Source organism: Tauraco erythrolophus, chromosome 16, assembly GCF_009769465.1.
Source record: "Tauraco erythrolophus isolate bTauEry1 chromosome 16, bTauEry1.pri, whole genome shotgun sequence".
Taxonomy (NCBI): Eukaryota; Metazoa; Chordata; class Aves; order Musophagiformes; family Musophagidae; genus Tauraco; species Tauraco erythrolophus.
In genome coordinates this window covers 7,203,342-7,214,979 of record NC_141480.1, presented here as the reverse complement: position 1 = coordinate 7,214,979, position 11,638 = coordinate 7,203,342, and the positions used below count along the sequence as shown (strand labels likewise).

Genomic DNA, 11,638 nt, shown 5'->3' with positions numbered 1-11,638 from the left:
GGAGTTGCTAGACAAATAGACCTGATTTTCTTCGGTGCTTTTAACAGTTTGGCAGCACCCGAGCCCAGCAGAATCAGAAAGCATGGAGAAGGGAGAACAAGTGGAGGCAGACACAGGTGGGCCAGGCACATTCACACTTTCAAGGGACCTGATGTGTTTCTACAGCCCATTGTTTTTCTCTCATAGAGATCAGGACGGGTATGCTGCCCTGTTGGTTTTTTGGTAAATAACTCCATTCGTTTTTGTTTCCTTTCCTGTAAGATTGAGTTCAAGATGACCAGATCTCAAGTTTCCTCTTCAGTTTCTTTATAGCAATTAATGTGTAGGAAGAAAAATTAAGACCAATTTGGTAGCTACTTCAGAAGTGTTTACTCACCTCAGTTATGATGCAGTGTAGAGAGTGGAAGAACTTACTGGGAAGGGAAGAAGAAATGGAAAGAAATGAAATATTGCTGAGAGATTAAGAAAAAAAAAAAAAACAAACAACCAAAAGTTAAATAGACGTATAGAAAATGTTTAGTTCTGCACAAATTCTCAAATGCTTCTCTCCTACTGTGCTCTGGAACAGTCAGTCCTGGTCTCTATCAGGCACCCTACTAATGATTCCTCTGTTCCTGCCTCTTACACCACTAGTAGATCAAAATCAAATTCACATTCTTTCAATGTTGTTAAAATGCAAGGAATATCTTTAAGATGAATCCTTAACGAAGGGAGAAACAGGTCAAAAGAGCACGCTTGTAGCTCACCAATCCAATAAAACCTTTCAACCTGCTAAATGAAATACCTCTGTGCAATGCTAAAATAAATGAGTAAAGTCTTTCTGATGGAGAGAATTTATGTGCGAGATAATTTCAGCAGATCTGAAAGTCATCACAAGGGACATATTTCTGTCTTTTAGTACAGTTGTTGTGGTACCTTCCGTGCCTCTAACAGTTTAAATGAATGCACAGCAATCCTCAGCCTCCGCATGTTGACTATGCCTCTGTGGGACCAAACATCGGTTCTTTACCTCCAGCAGCTATTTTTGGAGGCAGTCTGTGCTTATTACAGTATTTTTTTCTTGTAAGGTTATTGAACCACAACTAAACCAGAAGAAGTTAAAGAGGGAAGAGGTAAAGAAGACAGCATCTAAGACAGGCTCAATACTTAAACAGGTTTTGTGTGGGATCAGTTTACTGTCTAGTCCCTTACAGTGGAGTAGTTTGCGTCTTCCTTGGAAAACTTGCTTTTTTTCAGGATTTGGGAGGACATGTCAGCCGAAAGGGCTGTTCTTTTGGTTCTGGATGGTTAAAAATATGCAGTCTTAGGTTAGTAGCCAGGGAGACTCAGCTAGAGGGTCAAACAGAGAAAAGAAGGAGGTTCTTCACATGTAGATAGTAGATCCAAGGAGCTCCTTGCCAAAGGTTGTTAAGGATATAAAAAGTCTACATGACTTCATGGAGTGGAACTGGGCAGGTACTCAAAATTCAGAGCTAGTGAGAGGTACTGGGCAGATAAACTGCATATCAAGGTGACAAAATCCCCGAAACTAGCCCTCAGCTTTTGCATCTTTGATTCCAAACAGCTAAATTTCTTCTGAATCTCAGAAGATGACATCCATGCACTTTGAAGCTTTCTCGTTTTAGAGAAATTCAGTAAGGAATCAATCATTCATAAGGAGCTCAATGGTCTATTTTGACAAAGCCGTCATCCTTGCACGATACACTTGTTTGGCTCAGCAAGTGTGTTTGCAGGATGGTTGTCATTCAGGAAGAAATAAGAGTTTATAAAAAAATCATGTAAATTTAGTCTCAGAGGCAATAAATACGTCTTTGGAATAATATGGTGCTCAGAAAGATTTCCAAAACAAGGCTATCCAAGAATATGGCATCAGATTCCAGCATACCAGGGAAGTGGGAAAATATTTTGATATCAATAAGAAGAGCAATTAAAATCCTATCTCAGATTACAAGAGAAAAAAAAAATACAGTGTTTAAAAAAAAGCTGAAACAGTATAATAGCCTAATTCCACATGAATGCATACAAAACCAGATCGGCTTGCTACCGATCAAACTCTGTTTCTAAGTATTTGGCACTGTGGATAAGAGAAAATAAACATCAGCAGAGATCTGAAAAACAAAATCATGCCAGATTTTTTTTTTTTCCTCTTCTGTCTTGTAACTGGATATAGCATCAATATCATTTTGCAAAAGCTTTTTGGACTGAGTTTTTGGGAGTATTTTTGTCTGGCTTCCCACTCTCTGACAAACACAAACATCTTGCAGCTTGTCTCGCATCCTATATTTCAGATTCCCAGCTCTCTAAATCCCACGTTTCTGATCCTGTAAATGCATCTGCGACGGGAGCTGATACAAGTAGCTGGAACCTCTTTTCTTACTCTATAATCTAATCCACTTAGCGAGCCAATGAATATGTGTGAAAGGAGGGGCTTTCTGGCTAAGGGACTCCTTGCAAGGGAACAGCTGTTACAACGGCAAAACCTTAGCCGAAGCCAGGCAAACACTCACTCACATCTCTCAGTGGCTTTGTGCATCTGTCTGGCGAGACAACTGCCCCCTTCTCTTCCTCTCTCTGCAAAAAGTGAGCGAAGTAGCACAGAGAAACTTAAAGAAGACCAGATTTCGGTTGTGAACCGTTTCAGAAGATCCAGTAATGGCCTGGATCAGCAACACCTCCTGGTTTAATCACTTTGCTCTACATGAAGAACGTTTCAGGAGGTACTTAAACAGCACTGAAGATTACTTAGCCTTCCTATGTGGGCCCAGACGGAGCCATCTGTTCTTGCCTGTGGCTTTGGTGTACACCCTGATCTTCGTTGTTGGGGTGGTAGGTAACTTCTTAGTTTGCCTGGTAATCCTCAAGCACCGGAACATGAAGACCCCAACCAACTACTATCTCTTCAGCCTCGCCATCTCAGACCTGCTCGTGCTGCTTTTTGGGATGCCACTGGAAGTCTATGAGATGTGGAGCAACTACCCTTTCTTGTTTGGGCCCGTTGGCTGCTATTTTAAGACAGCGCTTTTTGAGACGGTGTGTTTTGCCTCCATACTCAGCGTGACCACAGTCAGCGTGGAGAGATACATTGCTATCCTCCATCCTTTCCGTGCCAAGCTGGAAAGCACTCGCAAGCGTGCCCTGAGGACCATCGTGGTGCTCTGGGTCCTCTCTGTCCTCTTCGCCCTTCCCAACACGGGCACCCATGGCATCATGCTGCAGTATTTCCCCAATGGCACCCTGGTCCCTGGCTCTGCTACCTGCACTGTAGTCATGCCCATGTGGATCTACAACTGTATCGTCCAGATTACTTCTTTTCTCTTCTATGTGCTGCCAATGGGGGTAATAAGTGTGCTGTACTATCTGATGGGGCTAAGAGTAAGTCCTACTCTGTCTATGCTCAGTGTTTCCTTAGCTAATTCTTGTGTGTTTGTGTCTGTATGTGTCTTTTAAGTGATTTCACCTTTTTCTTGCCTATCTGTTTCCCCTCTCAAAAAACCAAAAATATTTCAAAACCCTGAACACAGTGGATCCAGCTCTTTCTTTGGTGTAATCCCATTCCCAAATGAATATAGCTATGTTGGAGAATTATTTACCCCAATCTTTTCTTTAAAACTTACCATCACTGCTGCTCACATTCAAATGTTACTTAAACATCCAAGTCTGCAAATTGATTCCAGCCTCTCAGAGATTTGCACCTTTGCAGTAGGGACTAGAAGAAAATAGACCAAATGGAAAATGTGAAAAGAATAAAAAGAAGCAGGCTAGTGATTGAATCCTGTGTATTATTTGTTTTCCCTCTTCTTGTGACTGTGGAATTTCCATTGCATTACTTTATTTTTCTCCTTCCCTAGAGATGTTGATAATACTCAGTTGTTAACACTCACAAAGCTGTCATAAACTGAAACGCTACCTTACTGCTGCAGCTAACAAATTCAGCAATCGTTTCTTTATCTAACTATGGCATCAGTTAAGGCTACCTTGGACTTTATATTCATTCTCTCTTCAGAAAGTTAGACTAGTTTTACCAGGTATTCATCATTTAAATACATGGATAAAACAATCAGTATCACAGTACTATGAAGCTATGCAGCACAACACTGAAATGCACTGCTAATCATAGCGAATCAATGACTCTTTTTTTCTTCTCATACGTTACATATGTTTTGAAAATATAAATCCTATCTCATTGCATTGACTATAACTTTAAGTTTAAAAAGCTGTATCTAATCTTATAGCAAGAAAGGGATGCAATATGCTAGTAGAGATGAATGACCTTACTGAATGATGTGCAAGAAATTCAATCAAATCTGTGCTGGTATGTATATCATTTTGTTCTGCTGGCTGGTACTTACTGTTATCTGAAACTATACATACAGAAGCAATTTTTCCTTACCCAGGAAAAGACGCAAGGATTAACTGCCAGAGATCCATAGCACACAGCAGATCTTTCAAGCAATGAATAGGTTAAATTATCCCCGCTACCCAGTAGCTGTTGTGGGATCTTTACGTAGTTTTATTGAAGATTTTGCAAGTAAGACCTAAAGGGAGGGGAAAAGTGCTGAAAATATAGCTGTTAGAAAAAGAGAAATCCCCAAAGTAATAAAAAGAAGTCTTGAAGACTGCAATAACTTCTATTTGTGGCAGCAGATATTTCTTATCCCCGTCTCACAAGAGAAGCTGGGTAGCAGACAAGGGTTGCTCCTCCAGGACTTCTGTATATTCACAGATATGTTCAAGCTGTCTTTCCTAAGGGCTGCAATGTTCATTGTTTATGCCACTACTTTTCTGTAAATTTAACTCAGACTTCCAAATTTTAAACACCACCCATCCTGGGTATATCTGCATTGCTCTCCAAACTGTACTAAGCAGGATTATTTTTTTTTTTTCAACAGAAACAATAGAAGAACGGTATATATATAATTTTTCAAGAGAAGAAACTTTTATCTTTTCACAGAGGATGAAATCTGTGAAGCTTCAACAATATTCCAGAGTGTCCTGAGTGTACACTCGTAGACTGTAGTGGAAAAGCTCAGAGCTGATCCAAAGATTGTACGCCACCTCAAATTCAGCAGAGACATAGCCTTTCCAAGCCCAGGCTTTGTGGAAAGGGCACTTTCTTGCCAAAATTTCTCCCACAAGCTTTGCCAGTGCTCAGGAGAACCTCAAGATGCAATGCAGAAGGAAATATGTTAAGCAGCTGTGAGAAGGCAGCAAACAGGGGTCACACAGTAGCTGAGTTAATTTTTAATTTTATTCCTTACAAAAAGGAAAAAATATATTTGTCTTTTTCACCAGGAAATTTATTGCCAACAGAGCCAGCAGGTTGATTACCTCATCATCAATTACCTCATGATCTACTTGGATATAATTTTAAGGCTTGATGGTTTAATACTATACTGATACGGTCAATAGATTGTTCCAGCATTAGTGCAAAGAAGAGGACTGATGATTATACTGTAATCTCATTAGATATGATCGTGGATGCTTCTGCTGCCTCTTTCACGGGGTCCTCATCAGAGGCGCCTTTAGGACCAATCCCTAAATAAGCCAGGCTCTTCTTTAAACCCAGTTCAGTTGGGCTACTGGTTGCAACCTATAGCCAAAAAGCTGAGGAGGAAGAGGAGAGAGAAAATGGGGACATGGGGAAACGGCCGCTTGTAGAAGCTAATCCCTGCAGCGCTGATAGAGATGGGGTGGCATTGCTTGGGGAGAAGTCTGTGTTGCAGCAGGATTCAGTGCACGGTCCTTGCCCATTTCCTTCAAACTGATCTCTAAAAGGACACAGGGATAGGTGGCTATCTCTGGTTGTTTAGAAGTCAGATTCTGTTTAACTAGGATTTTTGACAGTGAATAAAGAGAGTGGAGAGTCCAGAGACCTATTTATCCCACCTACTTCAGACATCTGTGAGGGGATCTAGATGTTCAGATGGGACTAGACTGATCTCACCTAGGATGATTCTTCTAAGAGTCCAACACTTTTCTTAGTGTCACTTCCCCTCAGGAACACATTGGACACACCGGTAATTTTGATTTCAACTGTCTTTGAATCAAGACAACACATTCTTGCCAATGTACAGCTGGTCCAGATTTTCTCATCAAAATCTATTTTGCCCCCTAAATGCCTGGTTGTTAAAACCAGAGTCGTCTGTGGATGGTTGACTGCCTTTGGCTGATTTCCGCAGAGCCCAACACTCACGAAGGATCTGTCCTCTTTCCATGAAAATTGTCCTGCAAACCTTGCACCCACAACAAAATTTTCCTTTACAATGGGAGAGAGGGAAGAGAACATCTATCTAGGCTGCAGTTCAGCAAATGGGTGGCAACTGCTTCAGCCAAATCACTCAAGTGGGCAGAATCGCATGCTTTAGCACAAGCCCTGTGGCTTTTAAATATCAATTCTTCCTTCAGCCAGAGAGAAAGTTTGATCACCATTCATGTCAGACAGCCCAAGGAGCTTACAGAAAATGGTTCTCCTGCTTTTGCTGAGTGACCTCACTAGGTTTGTCTGTGGATAGGTGAGGCTTTAATTTCAGTCTGCCTTTCGAATTCTAGTAGGAATTGCTGTAGCTAATAAAGATACGGGGTGGGGGGGCGGAATCCTATTTTCAGCTTCTTGCTCCTGACACTTTTAATTCTCTTGCAGTGAATCAGTAACATTCATCTCCAGGCAACCCTACATAGCCTCACACATCAGCAGTGATGTAAAAGTAGCCACTACCCTGGCTGGAGTTCTCCCTCTGCGAAACCATTGGCATGAACTCAAGTAACAACCTTTGCCATGGACTCATCTCTTTTTTTTTCTTTTTTCCCCTTCCTCTTTGTCATAACTCATTGTTTTATTAAATTTCAACTGCTGGGTTATTCTTACTAGTTACACCTCCGTCTACCATCACTTGAGGCTAAAGAGGAGCCTTATAGCATCATCAAAACGACAGGAGGAAGATGAAAAATAAAGATACATAAGTCTTTGGTTTATTACAGCATCAGAGCACTGTATTCTCTGAGGTTTTGGAACATGCCTGGAATAGATTACTGTTGAGACTGAAAACCACTGAAGGGAAACTAGGGATTTTAATCAATCTGAGCAGATATTTATCACTAGATGCATTTCAAATCAACTGAGCCTCTTCCTTAAGCAACTATGGCTATGACTAAAAGTTACAAAGGGAATAATGTAAAACATGAGAGGCTGAACTGCAGTATAATTGAATATAATTTGATTTACATGTATTTCCCTTGTACGGGTTTTATGAATAAATAGAACTTTGAAAGGTTTCATTTGATTATCCTTATAGAAAAGCATCATTAACCAAAAATCAGGAACAAAGTCACAGTGTAAAAGGCAAAAGAAAATGGGACAACTAGCATGTTTTCACAAGATTTTTACAAAACCAGATTGATTTCTGTATTATCCCTCATTCCTGATATTCTTTCCAGTGTAATTAAAAGTTTGGTTTCCAGTTTCTCTTAGTTGAAAAAAACATCACTCCAAATCTGTTGGTCAGTCAGAAATTCCCACTTCAGGAAGCTGGGTCCAATTATCCACTCTCCATATCTCATTTCTTTTGTAATCAAAGCAATTGTCCTGATTACCTAACTCTGGTCTTTTCATCACCGTGCTCTCTGCGTATTGGGGAAGCATTTCAGGGAGGATCAGATTATTATTCCTTATGTCCATTTTTTAGAAGTCCAGGAAAAACTACTGGAGAAAAAAAGCCCACCCTGTTGCACTAGAGCAGTCTGTGGCTGAACCTGTGCGTATCATGCACATCGGCTGTCTGCAAGAAAGCGTGTGTGGGTTTGGTTCATTACATGGATCGAATATGGATTAGTCCAAAAACTCAGGGCATGAAACAAACTCCCTTGAATTCTACAGGAATTTTTCCAGTGATTACCACTGTGTTTCACTGAGGCCTCTCTGGGTGTTTTTTGGATCATTGGTTTGTGCTTAATCGTGGGGAACATTTTTAGGGAAATAAATGAACAAACAATATTTTGCCAGAAGAGAAGATAATGCCTAGCAGAATACTGTTGAAATTGAACACAAACTGTGAACCAAATATTAACTCGTTGAGAAAGGACAACTGGGGAACTGAAATACAAATTTGCTGTAAATATGCTGTCTCAGATACATAAAATCTGCAGATTGTTTTGAACCTGAAGCTTCAATATTCCCCTAGACTAAATCCGAAATTTAAATGTAGATTTTTTTTTTTCATTGAGTCCTGAGTTGCCCCAAATTTTGCCTTCTCAAACTACAGCTATCAAAATATCAACAGGCTATGTTTGGTGGGGATGTCATCTCCTGTCTAAGCTCTCCTTCGGTTTCCCTCCTTTTGCCAGTTGAAAGGTGATAAATCTTTGGAAGTGGAGGAAATGGCTGTGAATGTTCAGAGACCATCCAGGAAATCAGTCACCAAGATGTTGTGTAAGTAGTGAGTTCTTCTGTGTTTTACTTACCATGAACAAAAGGGTGACCAGGTCCTGAAGGGTACAAGCAAATTCACTAGATACAAGAACTATGAGAGGAGTAGCTGTGTTTTAAAAAACAATGTTGCAGCTCTCTGGGTAGGATCCCTCTTTTTCAGAGTCCAAATAATCTATCTTGTATATTTTTAAAGAAGGATGTACATCTGTTTTTATCACACCACATGCTCTGCTTATGTTCATGAACAAGAAGGTCCTGCCAAGCCACATATATCAACTGCTGCTGACTTAACCACTTAGACCTTCCCAAGACAAAGTAGGACCTAGGCAGATTTGCACGTTATATAGCACTCAGGAGAATTTGTGTTCCAACCACCCTGAGAGCACTCACATTGCTTCCTAATTTAGGGCTGTCTTTAAGGCAAAGATCACCTTGCTACTGAGATGGTGTTTACACAGGAAACATAAATCACCTTCAACGTCTCCTGCAACAACATTATTCTTTTAGGCAGCTTAAGTCACCGTCTAAACTAGGATATTGTACTTTGAAGTCAGCCTGATTTTCAGTGCCTCATGACTATGACCACAGATATTCATAGGACCCAGGTCTGGAATGGGTTTGTAAGAGTCCTTACTAGAGCCAGCACAGGCAAAGCTGTGCATGGAGGCAAACTCTTTTTCTTTCATGCTGAGCAGTGCACCCAGAGAGACTTCCCATCAGTGCATGGTTCCTATGGTCTTATCCTGCTATGTGATGTACAAATAGTGTGCAGAAGAAATTAACTCCAAGGAACAATGGAGTCATTGTGTCCCAGGTACCACAGATGAATCCAGATGTCTCACTGGCAGCTTCTTCATTAGGCTTTGTACACATCACATTACCTGGCTGTTGCCTGTTCTGTTTGAATGTCATTGTGTGTGCATGCATTGAGTTATCCAACACAGAAATCAGGGGAAAGTTTGTTTAGCTGGCAATGGTAAGACAGAAAGGATAGCAAAAGTTTTGAATTTATGAATAAAATTTGTGTATTTAGTCTTTCATCAACCTTTCTGAACTATATCTGCTCTGTGCAGGCTAGTGAACCATATCCTTCCATAATTGACTTGTTTTTTTTCTTCCCTTTCTTCATGCTAGTTGTCCTTGTGATGGTTTTTGCTATCTGCTGGGCTCCATTCCATATAGATCGACTTTTCTTCAGCTTTATTGGGGAATGGACTGAGCCTCTGGCTAATATATTCAACTTAATTCACGTGGTGTCAGGTAAAGCTTTCTTCTTCCACTTGCATAGGGGCTGGCAAAAAAAAGTATTTGGGAGTGGATTACTTGAAATATGTAGTAACTTATTTTGTAGGTGACATGAGACATACATAGAAAGTCTTCTTGGGGTTTGGTGGACAGTGATGAGAATTGTGCCTGAAATAAAAGCCACATGCAAGTTTCTACAGCTTTCAAGATCTGGGCATATTGTCCAATACAGTTGTCTGAATATTCACAAAGAAGGGGGAAAAAGAAAAAAAAAAAAAAGGATATCATGCATCACTACCAGCTGCTTTTCTTTCTTGTGAATGTTCAGAAATGAAGTCTGCTGTCATTCAGCTGCTGTTAATGAATACACAGCAGCAGGCATCATCCCCCAGAGGCTCTCTCAGGCAAATGGGAAACCTTACCAAATGGCAAGACAAAAGACATACATACTGCTCAAAAGTGAGTGATATAACCAAATGTTGATGGCCCTGCCAACCATAAAATGAAGGCTTCTTCAAAGAGGAATCTTATTTTCAGTCTGCCATGGGAAAACACTGAATGTGGCCATTAGGCAGCTCAGACAAATCCAAGCTCATGCAATTGTCCTGGTATGTTGTAAGAAATTAGCTCCCCTCGGCTGGAAGTTATCCTCTGACAGCTCTGATGGGGCACCAGCTGTGTGAGTCCTGCTGTGGGGATGAGGGCTGTGCTGGAGGCAGGTCAGCGCAGCTCAAGAGAGAGCTGGTTCCTGAACAGCTGGAGATAGTGAGCTCCAGTTAATATTCTCTCCCACTTTCCTTTTTCCCTATGCTGCCTGAGCTCGCCTTGGCAAGACATCCCTCTGCCTGGATGGCAGCAGGCAGAGACGCGCTGTCGCTGCCTCCACCCTTGCACCCGAGCTTGGTGGAGCAGCATAGGCAATGAAGAGATTTTCCTCTTCTGAGATCATTTCACATACAAATGAGATCTCTCTCTCCTTTCCCCCACCCTTGTTCTAGGTGTTTTCTTCTATCTGAGCTCTGCTGTGAACCCCATCATTTACAATCTGTTGTCCCAGCGCTTCAGGATGGCTTTTCTCAGTGTGATTTCTCCTTGCTGCAAGCATTGGTCCCCTAAACATCCTGCTGGCAAGATCTCTGCCCAGCAGAATGTCTTCATGGTTGAGGACCACAATCTCATGGACTCTGCTGAAGACACAAGTCTCCCTGGCACGCACAGGACATCTGTCAGCAGTTCTCAGCTCTCCACTGGTCTGTGACTTTCCCTGTTGTGATCCAGGTGAGAGAGAAATTAAAGAAACGACTTTAAGAAACAAAAAGAGAAGATATCCTCCTAAAAGACTGATTTCAACAAGAAGAGCTCACAGAGGTGTCTTGTGGAACTAATGAATGAGGAGACTGTAATTAGCAGGTGATTGAGAAGCATGGTATTACCCTCAAGCTCATAGGTGAGCTGGAAATCTCAGTTTACTGGCTGCAAGCTATGCCAGCAAAGAGCTGCCTTAAAAAAATGAGACATGGTCCCAGCACAGGAGGGAGACACAGCTTATCCAAGTCTTATCAAATGGCTTTTTATGCACCAGCCTAAAAATTAGTTTATTTCGTTTGAAATGGGGCAACTTGCTGCATAAGCCTTGTCTACTCACTTCTAGCTTTAGGCAAGCCAGCCCCACTTCTCTCCCCTACAATCTTCTCGAGGTGTAGCTGTTGCAAGCCTCTGTTGGCACCGTGAGCAAGTAGACAGGAATAAGAACAGGTCTAAGCTGGGCAGATGAACATCAGACACCAAAATAGCTATTTCTGGGCCAGAAGAACCAGGGAGCCAATAATTATGAACAACAAACTTACTCTTTCTGAGCTAGATGAAGATTTGGGTGGGGGGTGGTGATTAATGCCTTGAATCACTTTGTCGAAAAAACTACCCTTTTTTTAACAAGTCTCAACATTACTACCGTTTCTCCTCATGTTA

At 41.3% G+C, this 11,638-nt stretch overlaps 1 protein-coding gene across 1 annotated transcript; it reads left to right on the top strand.

The window, feature by feature from the left end:
* The first annotated feature begins 2,652 nt into the window (after positions 1 to 2,652).
* On the top strand, positions 2,653 to 10,928 carry NMUR2 (neuromedin U receptor 2). Its single transcript, XM_009986287.2, has 4 exons — positions 2,653 to 3,372; positions 8,341 to 8,425; positions 9,560 to 9,685; positions 10,669 to 10,928. The coding sequence occupies exons 1-4, from the start codon at positions 2,653 to 2,655 to the stop codon at positions 10,926 to 10,928; spliced, it is 1,191 nt and encodes a 396-aa protein (XP_009984589.1).
* The last annotated feature ends 710 nt before the right edge of the window (positions 10,929 to 11,638 follow it).